Source organism: Haematobia irritans, chromosome 4, assembly GCF_050003625.1.
Source record: "Haematobia irritans isolate KBUSLIRL chromosome 4, ASM5000362v1, whole genome shotgun sequence".
In the NCBI taxonomy this organism is placed as follows: Eukaryota; Metazoa; Arthropoda; class Insecta; order Diptera; family Muscidae; genus Haematobia; species Haematobia irritans.
Genome location: NC_134400.1, coordinates 200,234,076 through 200,259,106, shown reverse-complemented (window position 1 = coordinate 200,259,106; position 25,031 = coordinate 200,234,076). Strand labels below are relative to the sequence as shown.

The 25,031-nt window shown below is 38.5% G+C and overlaps 1 protein-coding gene across 1 annotated transcript in view; it reads right to left on the bottom strand.

Moving 5' to 3' along the window:
* Positions 1-1,250: 1,250 nt before the first annotated feature.
* LOC142235948 (uncharacterized) overlaps positions 1,251-25,031 on the bottom strand; it is an 87,477-nt gene continuing 63,696 nt past the window's right edge. Inside the window, exons 4-5 of the mRNA XM_075307201.1 lie at positions 1,869-2,209; positions 1,251-1,807 (exon numbers count right to left, since the gene is read on the bottom strand). Coding sequence (XP_075163316.1) covers positions 1,481-1,807; positions 1,869-2,209 — 668 coding nt within the window. The 3' untranslated portion in view covers positions 1,251-1,480. The remainder of the gene's footprint in view (positions 1,808-1,868; positions 2,210-25,031) is intronic.

Here is a 25,031-nt window from a genome sequence, read left to right as displayed (position 1 = left end):
TAGAAAATTTTGTCAAATTTTATTTTTATAGAAAATTTTGCCAAAATTTTATTTTTATAGAAAATTTTGTCAAAATTTTATTTTTATAGAAAATTTTGCCAAAATTTTATTTCTCTAAAAAATTTTGTCAAAATTTTATTTTTATAGTAAATTTTGTCAATATTTGATTTTTATAGAAAATATGGTCAAAATTTTATTTCTCTAAAAAATTTTGTCAAAATTTTATTTCTATAGAAAATTTATGAAGTACCTCTTAGTTGGAGAGAAATATTTCTACCATTCTACCAAACATTAAAAACTCTACCATTTTTGGTAGAATTCTATCAACTGTGGCAACCGTGATCGGTACTCGGGATAATCGATTTTCAATTTTTTACAGAAACCATATACGAAAAAATATACAAAATGAATTAAATTTTAAATTTTCAAAATTTTCTCGAACAAAAAGAAAAATCGTGATATTCCAAGTCATATAACTAAAAATATAAAGTTTAAAGATTATATCTCCTATATCATATTAGAAATAAAGTGTGAAATATAATTTCAATTACATTTTAATTATTTTGTATATATAAAGATTGTGTATATGTATATATATATTGATTTAACTTCTGTTTTAGAATTTAAAGTCTAAATATCACTAACGACTTTTTAAAAATCGTTTTTGTTGTTATTTATTTTTATATATTTTTTTGTTTAAATATATATATTTTGTATTTTCTTTAATTTATTTTCTATTAAAATTTTTACAGTTTATATAAAGATTTTGTTTGTTATTGTTTTATTTTATAATATGTTTAACATATTATCATTTACATGAATAATAAGTATTGTTTCAAAATTCGTTACATTTCAGAATAGAAATTAATTTGTTTTACAGTAAACAAAAAATAAGCTCGTAATTAAAGGCAAGGAGTTACATTTAAAATTTTAATAAGGGATCAACCTTTTTTAGCTAAACAAAAATTTAAATAACCGAATTATACGATATGGGATTTTGTTTAGCTCTACCGATATCATCGGCAGAATAAGTACTCGTCACGATAAAAATTACAGGTAATGCTCGAGAAACAACTGATTTAAACATATATATAGATATGTAGATCGGTGAATTTCCTAAACGAATGTTTTCTTTCTAGTGGAATATCCAAAAAAGCTGAATTTGTAACGAAAAATCAGCTGTTTTGATCATTTCACCTATCGTTTTGTACATGAGAAATTGGAAAATAATTATTATTATAAAAAAAAAATATAAAAAAAATATTTTTATTAGTTAGGGCAACCCTACTTTTGTGTTTGACATTTGGATGTACACATTTTTAAACAATCAGCTGATGCTAATACACCACCTGTAATATCATGCTTTTTAAGCGAATTTTATAATACGTAACATCAATATCCACTTCCAAATTAATTTGTTCAAATGTGTGCAAAGCAAATTGGCTTTTTAAAGTACATCTTCGCACACATACTCCTCATTTCATACATAATCTGAAGGCATGGTCGCTGTGCTGGTACTGGTCTCATTTATAGCCGCCAAACGAGGTATCCTTCGCTGAGAAGCCATGCCTTCGGCATTGGAACCACCGGCCATATATTGAGCACTGGCTGTACTACTAATTGCCGAACCGGTACCATCCCAGTTGGGCAATGGTTGATTCATTACTGTTAGACCAACAATTTCATAAGCCCGTTCATTAGTACCACCTGGTACACCGGTTACCGATAGATCCGAATAATAAGCACTGCTGGGTGCCGATGATACAACGATGGGAATGTCATGATCCTGTTGATGGAAGGTGTATTTCTGTAACAAAAAGAATAAATGTAACAACCCAAGCACTACAATATCGTAGCTCATTACTTACATCACCACACTGGCTATATCCAGTATTTTGATATGATGGATTATTCGATCTCACCGATTCTCTATCCAGTTCGGCATATAAAGCTTCGCTAACGCCCACCGGACTGTATGCATCATCCATGTGTGTATAATGATTCTCTGCCGGTGATGATGAAGGTGGTCCTATTTGATCTGGTCCTTCGGATGACCGCCGACTACCTCCGAGCCAAGTCCAAACACCTGAATTGCTGGTGGGTCTTCGTATACTATCAGCAGAATGTTTGGCCGAGAGTGAACCTCGACCGTTGGTACCACTGCCACTACTGCCACGATTATTACGACACCACCATGGCTGTGGTCGTCCTAAAGAGGAAATAAAAAAAATATTTATTTTAATAAAATCTGTGTGTTTTGTTTTTTGAAAATTTCAGAAAATCTAGTTGCATGTTATGTATTCCATATTTCATGTACATGTATTTAGAGGGTATCATAAATCTTTGGTGGTTATTTGATCACCTGGTTCTGGTGGTCGTTGGCTTGGTAGGGGCTTTGCAATTCAATTGCTTGCACTTTGTCGTTGGTCAGTTTCGATAAAGCGTAAATTAAGTATCTGTCAATTCGTTAAATGCAACAGTTTTGTTTCGCTGTCCTCTTGGAAGCCCAGTTGAGTTGCATGGGTAGACATTGTCATTGGATTTTAGTTCATATTTGTATATGTTTTTTTTTTTGGGACACTACTCTGCATCTCAATGGTCATAGGTTAGTGTGTGTATTCCAATATATGTGAAATTGAGTGAAAAACCTACAGAAAAAGGTGTAAAACCATAAATGTTGTAGCCGTTGCATGGACTTGGGTGAATAAGCCAGCACACTTTTTTCAACAGTCGATGTTTCACTCGTAAACGCTCGATGAGGATGTCACAAACACCTGTATTTATAAAGAAAAATCAGCTGTTTTTGGCGTTTCAGTAGAATGAAAGCGTTCGGTTCGGATATGAGAATTTCCCTGTAAGAAAAATCCCGTCGAACATGTTCCGAAAAAGGCAAAGACTGGTTATGGACCGGAGGTCTAAGTAGTCTTTGACGCTGTTTAACCCCATATTTGTTTTTTAAGTTTTTGGGTCATTTTGTGACAGACGACGCAAAGACGATTCAATGGTACATACCGAGGACTGATAATAGATACAGGCCCCAGTCGAACGTATTCCGAAAAAGGCGAGGACTGTTTTATGGAACGGAAAGGCAATGTCTGATAAAACGATATCATGTCTGTACAAGAAGATGTTTTGGAACGATCAGAAAAATTGATTGAATTGAAAATAATACGGCTTCACTTGGCGAAGAAAACAGATATCTTCCCGTGACGCTGGAAGTCGGAGGCCCTCGTTTCCAGCCACAACATATAATAAATGAGAATAATCAAAATATAATAATAAATTACATTTTACATAGCTATAAAAGTGATTTTTAAATATTATTGTATAAGCTAATTCCCTATGATCTAGTGTAAGTAATTATAGTAAACAAGTTGCCGTTATAAACCAACAACATCACATGTTAGCATCACCTATTACGCATGCTAGGGAAAACTATAAAAGGCAGGCAGTGTGTAAAATTGTTGGCAGTCAGTCAGCAGTAGTCAACAAGGTACCATCATCTAGGTAAGTGAGCATTTTGGTAAATAGTTGGAATTGTAGAATATTGGAGAGGGAAACGAAGGTAAAGTAAATAATTAAACTAGAGGTGTGCGATCACTCTAGCCATGTGTTCTTACTACACCTCATATTTCCCTTTTCCACAGCTAAAGGTGTGCGAACACTCTGACCATGTGTTCCTACATTCCCTTCTCCTTTCCTATCCGATAGCTAGAGATGTGCGACCACTCTAGCCACGTGCTCCTACATTTGTTCCTCCTTTCCTATCCAACAGCTAGAGGTGTGCGGTCACATAAGACCCCATAAAGTATATATATTCTGGGTCGCGGTGAAATTCTGTGTCGATCTGAGCATGTCCGTCCGTCCGTTCGTCCGTCTGTTGAAATCACGCTAACTTCCGAACGAAACAAGCTACCGACTTGAAACTTGGCACAAGTAGTTGTTAGTGATATAGGTCGGATGGTATTCCAAATGGGCCATATCGGTCCACTTTTACGTATAGCCCCCATATAAACGGACCCCAAAATTTGGCTTGCGAGGCTTCTAAGAGAAGCAAATTTCATCCGATCCGGCTGAAATTTGGTACATGGTGTCAGTATATGGTCTCTAACAACCATGCAAAAACTGGTCCACATCGGTCCATAATTATATATAGCCCCCATATAAACCGATCCCCCGATTTGGCTTGCGAGGCCTCTAAGAGAAGCAAATTTCATCCGATCTGGCTGAAATTTCGTACATGGTGTTAGTATATGGTCTCTAACAACCATGCAAAAATTGGTCGACATCGGTTCATAATTATATATAGCCCCCATATAAACCGATCCCCCGATTTGGCTTGCGAAGCCTCTAAGAGAAGCAAATTTCATCCGATCCGGCTGAAATTTGGTACGTGGTGTTAGTATATGGTCTCTAACAACCATGCAAAAATTGGCCCACATCGGTCCATAATTATATATAGCCCCCATATAAACCGATCCCCCGATTTGGCTTGCGAGGCCTCTAAGAGAAGCAAATTTCATCCAATCCGGCTGAAATTTTGTACGTGATGTTAGTACATGGTCTCTAACAACCATGCACAATTTGGTCCACATCGGTTCATAATTATATATAGCCCCCATATAAACCGATCACCAGATTTGACCTCCGGAACCTCTTGGAAGACCAAAATTCATCTGATTCAGTTGAAATTTGGTACGTGGTGTTAATATATGGCCTCCCATGCAAAAATTGGTCGATATCGGTCCATAATTATATATAAACCGATCCCCAGATTTAACCTCCAGAGAAGAGCAAAATTCTTCCCATTCGGTTGGAATTTGGTACGTGATGTTAGTACATGGTCTCTAACAACCATGCAAAAATTGGTCCACATCGGTTCATAATTATATATAGCCCCCATATAAACCGATCACCAGATTTGACCTCCGGAACCTCTTGGAAGACCAAAATTCATCTGATTCAGTTGAAATTTGGTACGTGGTGTTAATATATGGCCTCAAACTCCCATGCAAAAATTGGTCGATATCGGTCCATAATTATATATAAACCGATCCCCAGATTTAACCTCCAGAGAAGAGCAAAATTCTTCCCATTCGGTTGGAATTTGGTACGTGATGTTAGTATATGGTATCCAACAAACATGTAGGAATTGGTTCCTATCAGTCCATAATTATATATAGCTCCCATATAAACCGATCGCCAGATTTGACCTCCGGTGCCTTTTGGAGAAGCAAAATTCATCCGATCTGGTTGAAATTTGGTACGTGGTGGTAGTATATGATATTTAACAACCATGGCAAAAGTGGTCCATATCAGTCCATAATCATTTATAGCCCCCATATAAACCGATCCCGAGATTTGGTTTTGGAGCCTCTTAGAGGAGCAAAGTTCATCTGAGTGAGTTGAAATTTGTGGATGACAGTCTTTCGTAGAAGTTTCTACGCAATCCATGGTGGAAGGTACATAAGATTCGGCCTGGCCGAACTTACGGCCGTATATACTTGTTATTCCTCACCCTTTTTCTATTCTATAGCTAGAGGTGTGCGTTCACTCCAGTCGCGTGTGCTTCTTTCCCCCATTTCTCCTATCTCTCAGCTGGAGGTATGCGACTACTCTAGCCACGTGGTTCTCTCTTTCCTCCTTCCTTCCTGTTCTTCAGCCCCCTCATCCGTTCCTATAAACAGCTAGAGATGTGCGATCACTCTAGTCACGTGCTTCTTTCCTATTCCATTGCTAGAGGTGTGCAACCATTCTAGCTACGTGTTCCCACATTTCCTCATTTTTTCCTAATCCACAGCTAGAGGTATGTAATCACTCAAGTCAACGTGCTCCTACTTTCCCACATTCTTTCCTAGTCCTCACTATCTAGCCTCGTTGTGCTTCGTCTCCTCACTCTCCTTAACGCAGCTCGCCACGTGATCTTCCAACCACCAGCTAGGGGTGTGCGATCATCCTAGCAGTACATTCCCCAGACCGTCAGCCTTCCCCTGGAGTAGTGTGACCTGTCCAACCACTTTTCAGTCCATCCTCCTCGACAAGCATACTAACTGTGCAACGCCTACCTAAAACCGCTCAACAAAGTTGGAGGACCGACGGGTCATAGCGCACGCCGCATCCACCTCCTGCATCTACCACAAAATCTACTGTTAAACACATTTCTTTGAACAACTCAATAAAGATAACCTTCACTGAACCAAAGAAACCCCGTCGTCTTCTTTCCTCTGTCCGAACCTAACTCCTTTTCTGTGATATACCCCGGCCCCAAAAGTCTTACCCAAGCCAGGACCGGGAAACCCCGTCCCATTTGAGCTACGAACTCAACGTGTTTGGCAAGTGCAAGTATTGTAATCACTGGACACAAATACAGTGAAACCTGTCAAACTTGGGAACTCTGAAAACCGGACACCTGCCAAATGTGGACAGGTGTCGTTTACTATATTAACACATTAAAATTAACCTCTCATACCTGAATACAAAATGGCACTAAATCAAACGTCAACTGTAATGGGGCAGTGTACCAAAAAGTAAGAAATGTACAAGACAGTATTATGCCATCACTATTGTTACAAGAGCCATTTTGAAGTTTTGTGAAACACCAAGTGCAAATAACTTCCTATAAATTACTTGATTAAAAAAAAAAATGTGTGCTGAAAACATTCTTCTTACCCCTGCCACCATCGCAAAGTTCTATTTCATCCCCATCGCTACCATAGATTCGTACAAAAAGCGCCAACTGTGATGGGGAAATGTATCAAAAAGTACGAAGTGTGCATGAAAGTATTTTGGCATCACAATTGTCACAAGAGCCATTCTATATTTTGTGAAACACCAGGCGCAACTAGCTTATTATAAATTATTTAAATAAAAACGAAAATGAAGTGCCCAAAATATAGTTATTACGCCAAAAAATGTGGATGGTAAAGGGTGATACGGTCAAAATTTGGTCAAGGGAAAACGCGTGTAAATCGGTGAAATCGTTTATTTAAAAAATCAAATTAAATTTATTTTTCAAGTTCAATTAGTATAAAATTCAGGAAAAATATTCAGTTAGGCTTTCGCTTTTCCAAATCCGAATTGCCGGGCCTCACGCTTGACACCTGCCATCAGATTTTGTACAGCCACCTTGTCCACCTTCTTCGCCGCAGAAAGCCAGTTTGCCTTGAACTGCTGCTCGTCCTTAGCAGTTTTTTTGGTCTTCTTTAGGTTCCGCTTGACAATAGCCCAGTATTTCTCAATTGGGCGGAGCTCTGGCGTGTTGGGAGGGTTCTTGTCCTTGGGAACCACCTGCACGTTGTTGGCGGCGTACCACTCCATGGCCTTTTTACCGTAATGGCAAGATGCCAAATACGGCCAAAACAGTACGGAACAACCGTGTTTCTTCAGGAAAGGCAGCAGACGTTTATTCAAACACTCTTTCACGTAAATATCTTGGTTGACAGTCCCGGAAGCTATGAAAATGCTGCTTTTCAAGCCACAGCTACAGATGGCTTGCCAAACCAGATATTTCTTTGCGAACTTTGACAGTTTTATGTGCTTGAAAATATCTACATCCTTTCCCCTTCCTTTTGCCGTATAAAACTCCTGTCTTTGTAGTCGGCTGTGACGTAGGTTTCGTCGTCCATTACCACGCAGTCAAACTTCGTCAGCATCGTCGTGTACAGCCTCTGGGATCGCGCTTTGGCCGTCGTATTTTGTTTATCATCGCGATTTGGAGTCACTACCTTCTTGTAAGTCGATAGTCCGGCTCGTTTTTTGGCTCGATGCACGGTTGTAGACGATACACCCAGCTTATTTGCGGCATCTCGGAGAGATAGGTAAGGGTTTCGCTTGAAACTACCGGCAACTCTCTTTGTCGTCTCAGCGGCTTCCGGTTTTCGATTTCCCCCCGATCCAGACTTCCTGGCTGTCGACAAACGTTCCCCAAACACTTTAATTACATTTGTAACGGTTGATTTGGCAACTTTTAGCGATTTTGCCAGCTTTGCGTGCGAGTAGCTCGGATTTTCACGATGCGCGAGCAAAATTTTGATACGCTGCTCTTCTTGCTTAGACGGCATTTTGACAACTGAAGAGTGAATTCCAATATCAAAATAGGAGCAACATTCTAAACATTCTAAATTTTGACTTTAGTTTGAAGAGGCTCTTATTGTCGTCGTTCTAAATTTATCTAAAAAAGCACCTAATAATTGCACTCATGCGATGCTTGAATATAGTAACTTGGCCTGGTACAACTTCTCAATAGTAACGGAGCTTTTCAAATGAGTTTTGGATATCGTATACGACTGTTTTCGATGTCGTGGGGATTCTCAGAAGTGGCGTCAAAAAAAAGTTGGCAGGGACACAAGGTGGGTTGCTGAGTTTAGCTCCAGAGAAAATTCATAGTGTCGCATATGAAAATGATTTACTGATTTTTCTTTACATTTTATATGGAGCTTCGCAAGGAAAATCGAACTTAGTACATGACTTCTCGAAAATATGTTCACTGGGTATCATTTCTTATAAGCCAACAATGACAATCAACAAATAGGTAACTATTCAGAGCAATATGAGACTACTGCTATTTCCACTTCGTGTTTTTTTTTTGTGTTCATCCAAAATGCCTTCACTTCTACTTTGCTTGTCGTCATTTCCATGAATAATTCCCCCAGAGGTTTGTGGTAAATGAACGTAAATTTGCCACTTTATTCCTATTTGGTCATATTTGTGTGTTTTGTTAACATGCTAAATAATCGAAAAAGGGTAACAAGCAAACGAATCAGGTATTCCTATTTGCCCAGTATATGAAGTAGACAAAAAAAAAAAAAATAGAAAATTGCAACAACAAACAACATCTGATTTCTTAACATGTCATTATTCATTAAGCAAATGTGAGTGAGTGAGTGTGTGCGTTTGTCTTACATGATCTTGTTAGACGTGTAATGACCGACTACTAACGAATATGGTTAGAAGTATTCGGTATTCCCACATAATGAATTGGCGGATTATTTCATTGATATCTAACGAAGCAAGAAGTCGAAATTCCCCCAGGTGGATAAGAGGTTGTAGTCAGGTGGCGTAGAGTCGTCATCATTAAAATGGTTTCAATGAGAGACGGCTGACAATCATTCAATGAGATATGCGTAACCCAGACCAGAGGCGAATTAATGGTTATGGATCCATGACATATGCAGATGTTGAAGCACCGTTTGCTTTTACCCATACAATTAACTATCTGGGGAAATTTGTTTAATGATGACTTTTAAAGGAGCAGATATGGAATTTTATATTTACATTTAAAAATAGTAACGAAAAGTTCAGACATAGACATAGGTTTACAGAACCAAATAGGCATCAAAACAGCATCTTTGAGGCGAAGGTATTTGCTATTGCCAAAACTGCGGAGCTCCTGTTGATGAGGCCAATATTCAGAAACGATATCTGTTTTTTTTTTTACTAGTAACGAAATAAGACGATGTACAGGAGTGGAGGGTTTAGGAGGAGCATTCATTTTCGGATCATTTGTGTATAGATCTGAGCGAAATAGTTTCCGAAACAAGGTGAAGGCCAATTGACAAAACAATACAGCTACAATTACAAGGGAACTGGAACAAGTTCGTTCTGACCGACGACTTCCATGTCGAAAATTTAAAATGTAATGCAACATGAGAATCAACAAGCTTAGTAGGGGCAGTGGTATCTACTGTGAGGAGCTAGGAAATCAGGGAGTCATATTGAATGGACAATGCATGTAGCATCTTTTAGGCGGAGGTATTTGCTATTGCCAAAGCTGCGGAGCTCCTGTTGATGAGGACAATATTCAGAAGCGATATCTGCTTTGTTTAAAATTGTAACGAAAAGTTGAGACATAGAAATAAGTTTAGAGAACCAAATAGTTAGAGTACAGGAGTGGAGGATCTCACAGGAACTTTCATACTCTGATTATGGATGCATAGCCTTTAGGATAACTAAGCAAGACCCAATACAAATAAGACGATGTACAGGAGTGCAGGGTTTAAGAGGAGCATTCATACTCGGATCATTTGTGTATACATCTGAGCGAAATAGTTTCCGAAACAAGGTAAAGGCCAATTGACAAAACAATACAGCTACAATTACAAGGGAACTGGAACAAGTTCGTTCTGACCGACGACTTCCATGTCGAAAATTTAAAATGTAATGCAGCATGAGAACCAACAAGCTTAGCAGGGGCAGTGGTATCTACTGTGAGGAGCTAGGAAATCAGGGAGTCATATTGAATGGACAATGCATGCAGCATCTTTGAGGCGGATGTATTTGCTATTGCCCAAGTTGCGGAGCTCCTGTTGATGAGGCCAATATTCAGAAGCGATATCTGCTTTTTCATCGACAGTCAGGCATCAAAGAAGGCCTTAGATAATACGAAGGTAGCCTGCCGCTGTTGTAGAGAACGCAGAGTTCTCGCTGAACAGCATAATATTACTCTGTGCTGGGTACCTGGACATTACCGAATATGAGGCAATGAGGAGGCAGATGTGCTGACTAAGGAAGGTGCACGCAGCATGGATAACATCGTTACGGACGTTTTTCCCCCGCTATCTTTATATACTTACAGGGTCAACGTTAGATATAATAATCTGTGGAAGGAACGATAGACTTCCTCTGTGGGTTGCGAGCAGATCAAATTGATATGAACGACAAGAGTAGTATAAACTCAGGATTTGTAATGGCGACGAATAGAAGGGATTTGAGGCCGTTAATAGGCATCATAACAGGACACAACACACTTGGGAAGCATATGGTAAGGGTTGGTCTAATGGCCGATAACATTTGTACATGGAGTCTTGATCCGGAGAATACTCTTAGAAGACTCTTACCACTTTCTGTGCCAGTGTCCGGCGTTATCTTTTAGAAGAAACATGCTACTGGGTTCCTTTTTCTTTCATGATATTACTGAGGTAATTTAAAGGATATACTCGCATTTATCAAGGCTTCTTTATGGAAGACCTAGATAATCGTAGTCTTTTCAAGAACGCAAAGGAGATGTGACCGACCCTGGCAGAGGACGATAGATGTCGAAGAGGAAAGAAACAATCATGAGGAATCACAATGGACCAACATGGTCTAAGTGGACACCATTTTTCCTTTCTACGGATTTGGTGTCATCCTCTATAACCTAACCTAACCTATGAGCTTCGGGCGAATTAAATATATCCTGTGTATGGTGCTAATATTGTGGTATCACAATGGACAGAATAGTCTAAGTGAGCCTGAATCTTAATCGGGCTGCCACTTTAACTTTAACCCAACCTATGGTGCTAATATAAGAGGCAGAGGGCGGGAAATGTTACAGGCAATAATAATGACATTATTACTACGGGTAACCTTTTTACGAGCTGCTCAGGATTCCGTCTGATGAAGGGTTTTAATTTATGTGGTAAGCGACGTTGTTCTATTCTTCTTTCATAGCATTAGTAAAAGAATATATAGAATGTTGGGAAAAGAACATGACTGGATCAAAACGAGGGACCTAAATATGGACCCCAAGAAGACAATGAAGAAGATATGTGTATTGAAGACTGTCCAAGGAACAAGACGTACCATCAGAGGACATTACGGGTAACAACACTTACACATATGACATATGCAATAGATTAAACGACTACCTTGACGATCTTACAAGTTATTTCGCTGCTAGAAACTTGAGAATATCCCCCAGCAAATCCTTAGCCTGACTATTCACAACATGGACGGCGGAAGTACGTAGGCAGTTGAATGTCAGAATCGATGGAGAAATAATTCCAACAATAAATTACTCCAAAATTTTCGGTATCACATTCGACAGCCTTTTTAAGTCGTCTGCCTTCGCGGTAGAAACAAGGTCCTCAAGTCGTTGGCCGGCAGCACTTGGTGTGCGGACAAAGAAACCTTGCGGACTACATATAAGCCGGTTGGCCGGTCAGTGGTAAACTATGCAGCGCCAATGTGGACACCTGAAATGACCGACACGCAGTCTATAACATACAGACTTGCTGGCCTTATAACTGCGAGATCCAGAGTTACAAAAAGAGCCTCTAAAGGGTGATACGGCCAAAATTTGGTCAATATAAACTTGACGTATTTCTTTCAATTTCGCATTTAAAAAACCTGAACACCCCTCATTTTGAAGGTGTGTGTATGTAGAATGTTGCTCCTATTTTGATTTTGGAATTCACTCTTCAGTTGTCAAAATGCCGTCCAAGCAAGAAGAGCAGCGTATCAAAATTTTGCTCGCGCATCGCGAAAATCCGAGCTACTCGCACGCAAAGCTGGCAAAATCGTTAAAAGTTGCCAAATCAACCGTTACAAATGTAATTAAAGTGTTTGGGGAACGTTTGTCGACAACCAGGAAGTCTGGATCGGGGGGAAATCGAAAACCGGAAGCCGCTGAGACGACAAATAGAGCTGCCTGTAGTTTCAAGCGAAACCCTAACTTCTCTCTCCGAGATGCCGCAAATAAGCTGGGTGTATTGTCTACAACCGTGCATCGAGCCGGACTATCGACTTACAAGAAGGTAGTGACTCCAAATCGCGATGATACACAAAATACGACGGCCAAAGCGCGATCCCGGAGGCTGTACACGACGATGCTGACGAAGTTTGACTGCGTGGTAATGGACGACGAAACCTACGTCAACACTGACTACAAGCAGCTTCCGGGACAGGAGTTTTATACGGCAAAAGGAAGGGGAAAGGTAGCAGATATTTTCAAGCACATAAAACTGTCAAATCTCGCAAAGAAATATCTGGTTTGGCAAGCCATCTGTGCCTGTGGCTTGAAAAGCAGCATTTTCATAGCTTCCGGGACTGTCAACCAACAAATTTACGTGAAAGAGTGTTTGAATAAACGTCTGCTGCCTTTCCTGAAGAAACACGGTTGTTCCGTACTGTTTTGGCCGGATTTGGCATCTTGCCATTACGGTAAAAAGGCCATGGAGTGGTACGCCGCCAACAGGTGGTTCCCAAGGACAAGAACCCTCCCAACACGCCAGAGCTCAGCCCAATTGAGAAATACTGGGCTATTGTCAAGCGGAACCTAAAGAAGACCAAAAAAACTGCTAAGGACGAGCAGCAGTTCAAGGCAAACTGGCTTTCTGCGGCGAAGAAGGTGGACAAGGTGGCTGTACAAAATCTGATGGCAGGTGTCAAGCGTGAGGCCCGGCAATTCGGATTTGGAAAAGCGATAGCCCAACTGAATATTTTTCCTGAATTTTAAACTAATTGAACTTGAAAAAGAAATTTAATTTGATTTTTTAAATAAACGATTTTACCGATTTACACGCGTTTTCCCTTGACCAAATTTTGACCGTATCACCCTTTAGAGCAGGCAGCATACCAGACAGATCTGAACAAGATTTATGGACATACTGTAGCAGAAGCGGTGTGAAGCTACAAAGTTAATTCTTTTCTCCAAGCTCGACCACCGCTTATTACACCGGAGGAGAGGGACATCCCGCGGCAGGCCTGGGTCGTTTTAGCCCAACTAAGATCAGGTAAGTGCAGTCGTCTTTATTGCTACCTAGAAGCGATTGGTAGCAGTGTAGCTAACATGTGGCCCATCTTTAACTCGTCACCTTTTCCAACTGAACCTAGCCGACCCATCACCAGATCACTGTGGACTAGAGGTGTGCACGTGACACGAAATTGTCGTGACTCACGAAAATTTTCGTGATTCGTGCGTGAGTCGTGAGTCACGCTCTTGATAACAGCGTGAGTGTGCGTGAGCGTGATTAACAAACCAAAATGTCGTGCGTGAGCGTGAGTCACGAAAATAATATCTTCGTGAGTGTGCGTGAGTAATGCATTACACTCACGAAAATATTCCTGCTCACCAACATAAAACGCTTAAGAGTTAAATTCAATTACAATTTTAGTGACACCTGAGATGTTAGGAGTTTGATAACACTCTCGATTTTAATAATGCTCATGTTTTCAGACACTTCGGTAAGGTAAATTAATCATAAAATTATTCGTGAGTCACGATATTTTTCGTGAGTCACGGTATTTTTCGTGAGTCACGACGTTTTCGTGCGTGAGTGTGCGTGAGTACAAATTTTCTTTTCGTGAGTGTGCGTGAGCGTGAGACCTACCAAAAAATATCGTGCGTGAGTGTGCGTGAGTATGATTTTTCAGTCGTGAGTGTGCGTGAGCGTGAGTAAACTATTACTCACGTGCACACCTCTACTGTGGACACATCCCATCATTGTCGCAGAGTTCCTTGCAAAAAATATTTCAGCGGTGTTTTATTTCCTCTCAGCAATGCTTCCCCGTTTCAATGTGGCTAGGATATATTATAAATTGAGGTCCTTTGTCATTAGCGAAACATAGAATCAGGCACCACTCAGTGATAAGAGTGAAGTTCACCAATGTGTCCTCATAAAGGACTTCACACTTAAAGGCCGGTACTAATCCGCTTTACAGACTATCAGTTATTCCGGACGGAATGTCGGTGTTTGTAAAGATGCGACTTGTCGGCGATGACTAAATAATCGGTAAATGTGTTATCGATCCCATAAACATGCAGCAGTATCGATTATGCCTTCGGACTTAACTTATAATGTGCCTAATATATGGGATATGTTCGACACGAGCACTGTCGTCCGGAATAACTGATAGTCTTTAAAGCGCATAAGCTAGTGTTTCATTGGTGAAAATCAAAAACAAAATCTACGACTACCTTTCTTTACTTTGTTGTTTAAGGATTGAATTTATAATTTCATTCCCTCTAGGATATGTTAGGTTTTCCTAGAAAAAAATCGTTACATGAGCTACGATAATTTGTTGTCCTCTCGACACAGTTAGCTTCATAAAAGAATCTTCGGGTTCGTCCAATCCAAACCCCTCTCCATCCCACCAAGTGAAATATCCAAAAACTTCATGGACTGCCTCCTCTGCCACAATCAATTTAACAAATTGTACCAATTTAAGGATAACTAACTCTTAGCAGACCTTAAGCCCACACTCCCCCAACTAGCTGGGTAACACTTGAAATGTGAATAGTGCTACCCACAATTAAACAACCCATAAAATTGGGTGAGTACCCACATGACCTCAGAGCGGCATACTATTGTTGTTGTTTCTGCGTTGATTCGATTGTTTTCCTCGCAGTAGAAGGAATAAGATTTTAGTTTTGAAAACTTGAAAAACTTTTTCCCAAAAGGGATTTAGTAAATTCGAACAAGAATGAAGTGCCATTCGCGTATTATTGAATGCAGGAGTATAACACCACCAAAGCGCTGCCCTGGCAATTACATTAGCGTAACAAATCCTCCAAATGGAATTGTGAACAATTTTCACATAGTTTTCATCGTTTGATTGGAGTCAGACGGAGGTTCAGTTAGTCTTGGCAATCTGATTCTGGCGACTCTTCCATAGCGCAAATCCTTTTTTGTTTTCTTGGTGGAAAATTAGAACTTTTTTATTTTGTAGGTTTTTGCATAAATTTGTACCACCTAATAGTCATTGTATTTGGGGAAGAAATTAAAGCAAAATGGTGGAATACATAAGGAAAAAGAGAATTTCTGGATTGGTGGCGAATGCTTCAACGAACCCAAGGACATTTTTTAGGATAAAATAACGAAAACGACCCTGAGATTGTCTCGGAACTAGCAGCTGCTTGCATACAAAGGCACGTGGGCTCAATCCCAGTTTCTACCGAACATAAAAAAACTTCGGGGGGTGGGTAATTATCCCCTCTCAGTAATGCTGGTGACATTTCTGGGAGGTTCATAGCTTCTCTAAGTTGGCTTTAAAGGAGGTCCCTTGTCATGGAGCTAAACATAGAATCGGGCAGCACTCAGTTCCAAGAGAGAAGTTTACCACTGTGCTATCACAATGGACTGAATAGTCCAAGTGAGCTTGAAATATGGGGCTGCTACAATACCTAAGTTAGGTTAGGTTAAATTGGCAGCCCGATTAAGTTTTAGGCTCACTTAGACTATTCAGTCCATTGTGATACCACATTACATAAAAGTACCTATTACATACGGGCACTTCTAGTTTTAACCGCTGAACCTTCTCGATTATTTTATTCTGTTGAACCAACCAGATTGTTCCAAAACATTAGCAGACTGCTTACGTTAACGGTTTCCAGGTTCGCCAGTATTCTAAAACAAAATGCCCCTAAAATTCGCATAACAGGTTTGCTGATAAGTCCCCGGTCTGACACATAGATGGCGTCGCTAGTATTAAATGCATATTATTTTTATATAGTACCAACCTTCAAATGATTCGTGTCAAAATTTGACGTCTGTAAGTCAATTAGTTTGTGAGATAGAGCGTCTTTTGTGAAGCAACTTTTGTTATTGTGAAAAAAATGGAAAAAAAGGAATTTCGTGTTTTGATAAAATACTGTTTTCTGAAGGGAAAAAATACGGTGGAAGCAAAAACTTGGCTTGATAATGAGTTTCCGGACGAACAATAATTGGTTGGTATGCAAAATTCAAGCGTGGTGAAATGAGCACGGAGGACGGTGAACGCAGTGGACGCCCGAAAGAGGTGGTTACCGACGAAAACATCAAAAAAAAATCCACAAAATGATTTTGAATGACCGTAAAATGAAGTTGATCGAGATAGCAGAGGCCCTAAAGATATCAAAGGAACGTGTTGGTCATATCATTAATCAATATTTGGATATGCGGAAGCTCTGTGCAAAATGGGTGCCGCGCGAGCTCACATTTGACCAAAAACAATAACGTGTTGATGATTCTGAACGGTGTTTGCAGCTGTTAACTCGTAATACACCCGAGTTTTTCCGTCGATATGTGACAATGGATGAAACATGGCTCCATCACTACACTCCTGAGTCCAATCGACAGTCGGCTGAGTGGACAGCGACCGGTGAACCGTCTCCGAAGCGTGGAAAGACTCAAAAGTCCGCTGGCAAAGTAATGGCCTCTGTTTTTTGGGATGCGCATGGAATAATTTCTTTCGATTATCTTGAGAAGGGAAAAACCATCAACAGTGACTATTATATGGCGTTATTAGAGCGTTTTAAGGTCGAAATCGCGGCAAAACGGCCCCATATGAAGAAATTCATGAATTGGGCTTCGAATTGCTTCCCCACCTACCGTATTCTCCAGATCTGGCCCCCAGCGACTTTTTCTTGTTCTCAAACCTCAAAAGGATGCTCGCAGGGGAAAAATTTGGCTGCAATGAAGAGGTGATCGCCGAAACTGAGTCCTATTTTTAGGCAAAACCGAAGGAGTACTACCAAAATGGTATCAAACAAGTAAGTAAAGTCTAAAGTCGGGCGGGGCCGACTATATTATACCCTTCACCACTATGAAATGGTAGATTTGTGTTACCATTTCAAATCGTTCAAATTTGTTGGGAGTTATTATGAAGGCTTTTATTAGAAATATTTATATAATTTATATACAATATGGAGACAAATTGTTTGTACTTCTATAAAATCTCTAGAATTAAAATTTAAATCGGCTGACACCCTGGGATGAAACACAATATTACTTACAAAATATGGGAAATATAAAGCTAGAGCAATTTTAATGTAATTGTACGAAATAATATTTACGATTTATCGAGCAAGAAATACGTATTCGAGATAAAGGAAAATTTAAGTAATATTTAAAATTTTTGCTACAGTGGCGCTTTCACAAGGATATTGGTTAAATCTCGGGATTATATGTGGTCAATTGTGAGTTGTGATATATTATTCGGCCTAGTTTATTTAAAACTCGACCGTTTTGTGGAAAGTGTGCTATTACAGTGTGAAATATGACTACGAAATCTGAACCAATTAGACCAAAAAGCATATTAAGTATATTCTCTGTGGAAACTAACTCCCATTGAAATTGGGTCGAAAATATGAAACATTCTACTCAACTCTGGCGTATATATACAAAATTTGAAGCAAATCAGGCTTCAACTCTGGCTTTTGTGCAAATCGGACGAAATATATATATGGGAGCTATATCTAAATCTGAACCGATTTCAACCAAATTTGGCACAGTTAACCATATTATTAAACGTACACTTTGTGCAAATTTTGAATCAAATCAGGGCAAAATTCTGGCTTTTGAAGCCACATAAGAGCAAATCGGACGAAAGATATATATGGGAGCTATATCTAAATCTGAACCGATTTTAACCAAATTTGGCACAGTTAACAATATTATTAAACGTACTCATTGTGCTAAATTTGAAGCAAATCAGGGTAAAATTCTGGCTTTTGAGGCCATATAAGTCCAAATCGGACGAAATGTATATATGGGAGCTATATCTAAATCTGAACCGATTTCAACCAAATTTGGCACAGTTAACCATATTATAAAACGTACACTTTGTGTAAATGTTGAATCAAATCAGGGCAAAATTCTGGGTTTTGAAGCCATATAAGTGCAAATCGGACGAAAGATATATATGGGAGCTATATCTAAATCTGAACCGATTTTAACCGAATTTGGCACAGTTAACAATATTATTAAACGTACTCCTTGTGCTAAATTTGAAGCAAATCAGGGTAAAATGCTGGCTTTTGAAGCCATATAAGTGCAAATCGGACGAAAGATATATATGGGAGCTATATCTAAATCTGAACCGATTTAGCTGATGTTTTGCAGGTTTTACGTGACCGACAAAACATTCAGATGTACAAAATTTGAAGAAGATCGCTTCATAAATACGTGAATTATGATCAAATCGGTGATCAATATATATGGCAGCTATATCTAAATCTGAACCGATTTTTTCCAAAATCAATAGCGATTGTCTTTGACCCGAAGAAAGACCCCATGCGAAAATTGAGGACGATCGGACTTAAATTGCGAGCTGTACTTTGTGCACAAAATTACATATACAGACGGACGGACGGACAGACAGACAGACAGACAGACAGACAGACAGACAGACAGACAGACAGACAGACAAACAGACAGACAGACAGACAGACAGACAGACAGACAGACAGACGGCCATCGCTAAATCGACTCAGAATTTAATTCTAAGCCGATCGGTAAGACTTTCCTTACTTGTTTCCTATTGCCTTTTTGCACGAGTACAAAGCACAGTGGCTTTGTAAATGACTTTGCTGTCCATGGCTACTTCTGCACGGACGAAAAAGACTGTTTTTCATATATTTGGGTGTAAAAATTATATGTTTGGAACTCAAATTTTTTAACACAATATTTTTAAGTGCCAGCATATAATGTTCATAGACTAGCATAACATGTTTGGGACATATATGTTAATATGTTAGAACATATTATGTTTGGGACATAAAATGTTTGTAAATATAATATGCTTAGATGCAAACATATATTAATATAGAAATAGCCTATTAACATATATGTGTTTAGAAAGAGAGACCTAGAGAGTATGCTGCAAGTAAAATAATGGAAGCAACCAATTGGCGTCTTAAAATATATCCACACAAAGAAAATTTCATTAAAATTGTTTTCTACTAAGGTGAAACATAATATGTTTGAACAATACAAACAATATTTTGTTTGGACCAATCCTGAAAATATATATGCTTGAAGAAAAATGTGTTTGGGGTATATGTTACAGAAGCGATTTTTTTGAGGGTGTGTCTTTGCAGGATTTACCCCAAGACCATTCTCTAGCGCCCATTTCTCAGTCACCCGGAAGGCTCTCTGTATAATATTTCTGCTTGTGGATGGGAATTTTCCCCTGATTGCTAGAGCCACATCATCTGCGTATTCCACCACTTGTATCCTTTCTTTTCTAGGGAAACCAGAAGGTTGTTTATAGCATCATTCCAAAGAAGAGGTTATAGAACTCTTTCTTGGGGAAGAGTATTTCAGCCTCTGGCTGAAATATGTCTCTTCATTAGTAGTTCGTCTAACAGCTTAAGTATACCTGGATAAACATTCAGAGTTGACAGCCCATTTAGTATCGAGCTCAGATGGACGTTATTCATTGTCCCTTCGATGTTTAGAAACGCCACGATAGATAGTGAGCTTTCAATAAAGCTGACTTGCTCATGCAATGCGGTCTCTGTAGACCTGCCCTTCGAGCAAGGCCGTATTCAGGGGGGGGGATGAGGGGGATCAAACCCCCCCCGAAATGAATGAATATTTTTATATGAATAAATATATTTTAAGCTGCATAGAAAAATCTTATCGAAGATGTTGAAGAAAAGCTGGGGGTTTTATTTTGAAAAACGCTTACCTATAAAACTTGCACAAATCATAGAATACTAGTTGAAAAGCCCGTCAAACGACGGTCGAAAAAACAAATTGTTTTTGTTCTCGCACCACAAATTTCATTTTTGGAAAATGTATTTCTGCTTTTTATGTGTGTTTGTTGTTCTTTTTGGGAACATGGCTCGCTTTCTTTGGCCATAGCAACAACAACGAAACAGCCAAACACACACGTGTAAATGAAATGGCGCAAAACCTGCGAAAAGAACCTGCCTAATTCAGCGAGGAAGCAATAAAGATATATTTCCAAACGTGCATATTCTTTTAAAAATTTTGGTCACTTTGCCAGTTACTCAGGGATGGAAAATACAATTTTTAAGAAAGTATAAAAAAGGTATTTTTTGAGCGGAAAGGTACTTGTTACTAAATTTCAACAAAAATTTGACTGGAAGATTATTGTCAAGAAATAAAATTTTGACAAAATTTTCTATATAAATAAAATTTTGCAAAAATTTTCTATAGAAATAAAATTTTGCAAAAAAAAATCTATAAAGAAACAAGTAAGGAAAGTCTAAAGTCGGGCGGGGCCGACTATATTATACCCTGCACCACTTTGTAGACCTAAATTTTCGATACCATATCACATCCGTCAAGTGTGTATTTGTCCCAAATACATACATTTAAATATCACTCGATCTGGACAGAATTTGATAGACTTCTACAAAATCTATCGACTTAAAATTTAAGTCGGCTAATGCACTAGGGTGGAACACAATGTTATTAAAAAAATATGGGAAACATTTAAATCTGAAGCAATTTTAGGGAAACTTCGCAAAAGTTTATTTATGATTTATCGCTCGACATATATGTATTAGAAGTTTAGGAAAATTAGAGTAATTTTTACAAATTTTCGACTAAGCAGTAGCGATTTTACAAGAAAAATGTTGGTATTTTGACCATTTTTGTCGAAATCAGAAAAACATATATATTGGAGTTATATCTAAATCTGAACCGATTTCAACCAAATTTGGCACGCATAGTTACAATACTAATTCTACTCCCTGTGCAAAATTTCAACTAAATTGGAGTTAAAAATTGGCCTCTGTGGTCATATGAGTGTAAATCGGGCGAAAGCTATATAGGGGAGATATATCTAAATCTGAACCGATTTCAACCAAATTTGGCACGCATAGCTACAATGCTAATTTTACTCCCTGTGCAAAATTTCAACTAAATCGGAGCAAAAAATTGGCCTCTGTGGTCATATGAGTGTAAATCGGGCGAAAGCTATATATGGGAGATATATCCAAATCTGAACCGATTTCACCCAAATTTGGCATGCATAGTTACAATGCTAATTCTACTCCCTGTGCAAAATTTCAACTAAATCGGAGTTAAAAATTTGCTTCTGTGGTCATATGAGTGTAAATCGGGCGAAAGCTATATATGGGAGATATATCCAAATCTGAACCGATTTCAACCAAATTTGGCACGCATAGTTACAATGCTAATTCTACTCCCTGTGCAAAATTTCAACTAAATCGGAGTTAAAAATTGGCCTCTGTGGGCAAATGAGTGTAAATCGGGCGAAAGCTATATATGGGAGCTATATCTAAATCTGAACCGATTTCAATAAAATTTGGCACACTTGACTACACTACTAGTTGTACTCCTAGCGCAAAATTTCAACTAAATTGGGGTAAAACTCTGGCTTCTGGGACGGTATTAGTCCATATCGGGGGAAAGATATATATGGGTGTTATATCTAAATCTGAACCGATTTCAATCAAATTTACCAAAATCGGTAGTAAACTTTGGCCTCTGTGGTCATATGAGTCTAAATCGGACAAAAGATATATATGGGAGCTATATCTAAATCTGAACCGATTTAGCTGACATTCTGCAAGTTTTTCGAGACTCATAAAATATTCCGACATACTGAATTTGAAGAACATCGGTTGATAAACACGCTAATTATGAACAGATCGGTGATAAATATATATGACAGCTATATCTAAATCTGAACCGATTTTTTCCAAAATCAATAGCGATCGTCTTTGTTCCCCAAAACGACCCTGTGCCAAATTTGAGGACGATCAGACTTAAACTGCGACCTGTACTTTGCGCACAAAAATACATGAACAGACAAACAGACGGACATCGCTAAATCGACTCAGAATTTAATTCTAAGACGATCGGTATACTAAAAGATGGGTCTCAGACTTTTCCTTCTTGGCGTTACATACAAATGCACAAACATATTATACCCTGTACCACAGTAGTGGTGAAGGGTATAAAAATTGTGCAAAATTTTTCTAGAGAAATAAAATTTTGCAAAAATTTCCTATAGAAATAAAATTTTGAAAAAAATTTTCAGTTGAAATAAAATTTTGACAAAATTTTCTATAAAAATAAAATTTTCCTAAAATTCTATATAGAAATAAAGTTTTCTACCGAAATAAACATTTTCTACCGAAATAAAAAATCAATAATATAGAATCGCATTCTTTTTTCGACTAAAACTTTCTTGAAGTTCAATAAAATCCTGTTTTTGACTATGTCTTTTACAAAATCGAGATTTTGTAAAAGACACATTTGTTTTGCCACATTTGTAAAAGACTATTAGCAAATAAGGTTGATAAAGACTTTCTCAAAATATTAAAATATTTTGTCAAAGCTATTGTACCATAAATCTGATATCGACTCAAAAATGTCTACACAAAAGGTACTAAATCATTCGCGGGGGTACTACGGTACTGACCGGGGTGAGAAAGGTCTGAAAAAAGTACTATAGTATTGCATTTTCCATCCCTGCAGTTACTACGTGCTCATCCAAATGTTCATTTTCAACAATGAAGAGATTAAAGACGTATCTTAGAAATTCGACTAGCGAGAGTAGACTCAAAGGATTGGCATTAATGTCGGTTCATCGCCGAATAAATGTGCCGACTGAAGAAGTCATTGATTTATTTGCTGCCCAAAAAGCCTGTCGGCTCAATTTAATATTATAAAAATATTGTATACATACTTATGCATAAATAAAATTTTCTACAAATGAGATTATATGACTATTTTTTTTTTTTAAGTTGAACCCCCCCCGAATTAAAATCCTGGCTACGGCCTTGCCTTCGAGTATGAATGCTGTCGTTTCGAGAGCAAACTTATATCAACGCTAGTTCTAAGATAAATGTCTATAATCTCCTCCAGAGTCTTAAGTAGGAATGAGGATAAGCTGATTGGTTGGAAATCCTTCGCACTCGAATGAGAGGCTTTTCCCGCTTTAGGTACACGCAGAGAAGGACTATGATCACCTCAAACATGTTTCAAGAGCAAAATGTTATTTTTGTATGGTGACCATGTAACATGTTTGTCACTAAAATGTTATTTTCTCGTCAAATATAACCTGCTTGCCGAAATCAGATACATAATTTCCGAGAAAATAACATGGTTGCGAAAACCATGTTACATGGTCACCACCCAAAAATAATATTTTGCTCTTAAAACATGTTTGAGGTGATCATATTCCTTCTCTGTGTGTATGACAACGACTTTTGTTTTCCTCCACTTTCCTGGAATATATGCTAGCATATATTCCAGGAAAGTGGAGGTAAAGGGCATACTAAAGGGTGATTCTTTTGAGGTTAGGATTTTCATGCATTAGTATTTGACAGATCACGTGGGATTTCAGACATGGTGTCAAAGAGAAAGATGCTCAGTATGCTTTGACATTTCATCATGAATAGACTTACTAACGAGCAACGCTTGCAAATCATTGAATTTTATTACCAAAATCAGTGTTCGGTTCGAAATGTGTTTCGCGCTTTACGTCCGATTTATGGTCTACATAATCGACTGATTGAATGGCTACGTAAATAAGCAAAATTGCCGCATTTGGAGTGAAGAGCAACCAGAAGCCGTTCAAGAACTGCCCATGCATCCCGAAAAATGCACTGTTTGGTGTGGTTTGTACGCTGGTGGAATCATTGGACCGTATTTTTTCAATGATGCTGTTGGACGCAACGTTACGGTGAATGGCGATCGCTATCGTTCGATGCTAACAAACTTTTTGTTGCCAAAAATGGAAGAACTGAACTTGGTTGACATGTGGTTTCAACAAGATGGCGCTACATGCCACACAGCTCGCGATTCTATGGCCATTTTGAGGGAAAACTTCGGAGAACAATTCATCTCAAGAAATGGACCGGTAAGTTGGCCACCAAGATCATGCGATTTGACGCCTTTAGACTATTTTTTGTGGGGCTACGTCAAGTCTAAAGTCTACATAAATAAGCCAGCAACTATTCCAGCTTTGGAAGACAACATTTCCGAAGAAATTCGGGCTATTCCGGCCGAAATGCTCGAAAAAGTTGCCCAAAATTGGACTTTCCGAATGGACCACCTAAGACGCAGCCGCGGTCAACATTTAAATGAAATTATCTTCAAAAAGTAAATGTCATGGACCAATCTAACGTTTCAAATAAAGAACCGATGAGATTTTTCAAATTTTATGCGTTTTTTTTAAAAAAAAAGTTATCAAGCTCTTAACAAATCACCCTTTATATAGCATATAGTATGCCCTTTAGTATATGAGCACAATCAAATACCTTTAAACAAGTGTTAGCCTACCGCCCATTGCTATGGTTGTGTTTGCACATTTATGTTGTTTTAGTTGTGGTTGCCTTAATCGCTCGACATAAAGTTGGCGGAGTACATTATTTATACTTCTTTTGCCGCTTAAATTTTTTGAGTTTTTTTTTGAATCACTTCCAAAGCAAACAAATAGATGCAAGTCTCAAAATAGCAATAACTCATAAAAATTGCAACAGCAGCAATGTTTTCTTGAATCAAGTGAAAATTTCCTATAAACATTTACTCACATATACTCGCATAGTATGTTTCTAAATAAAAACC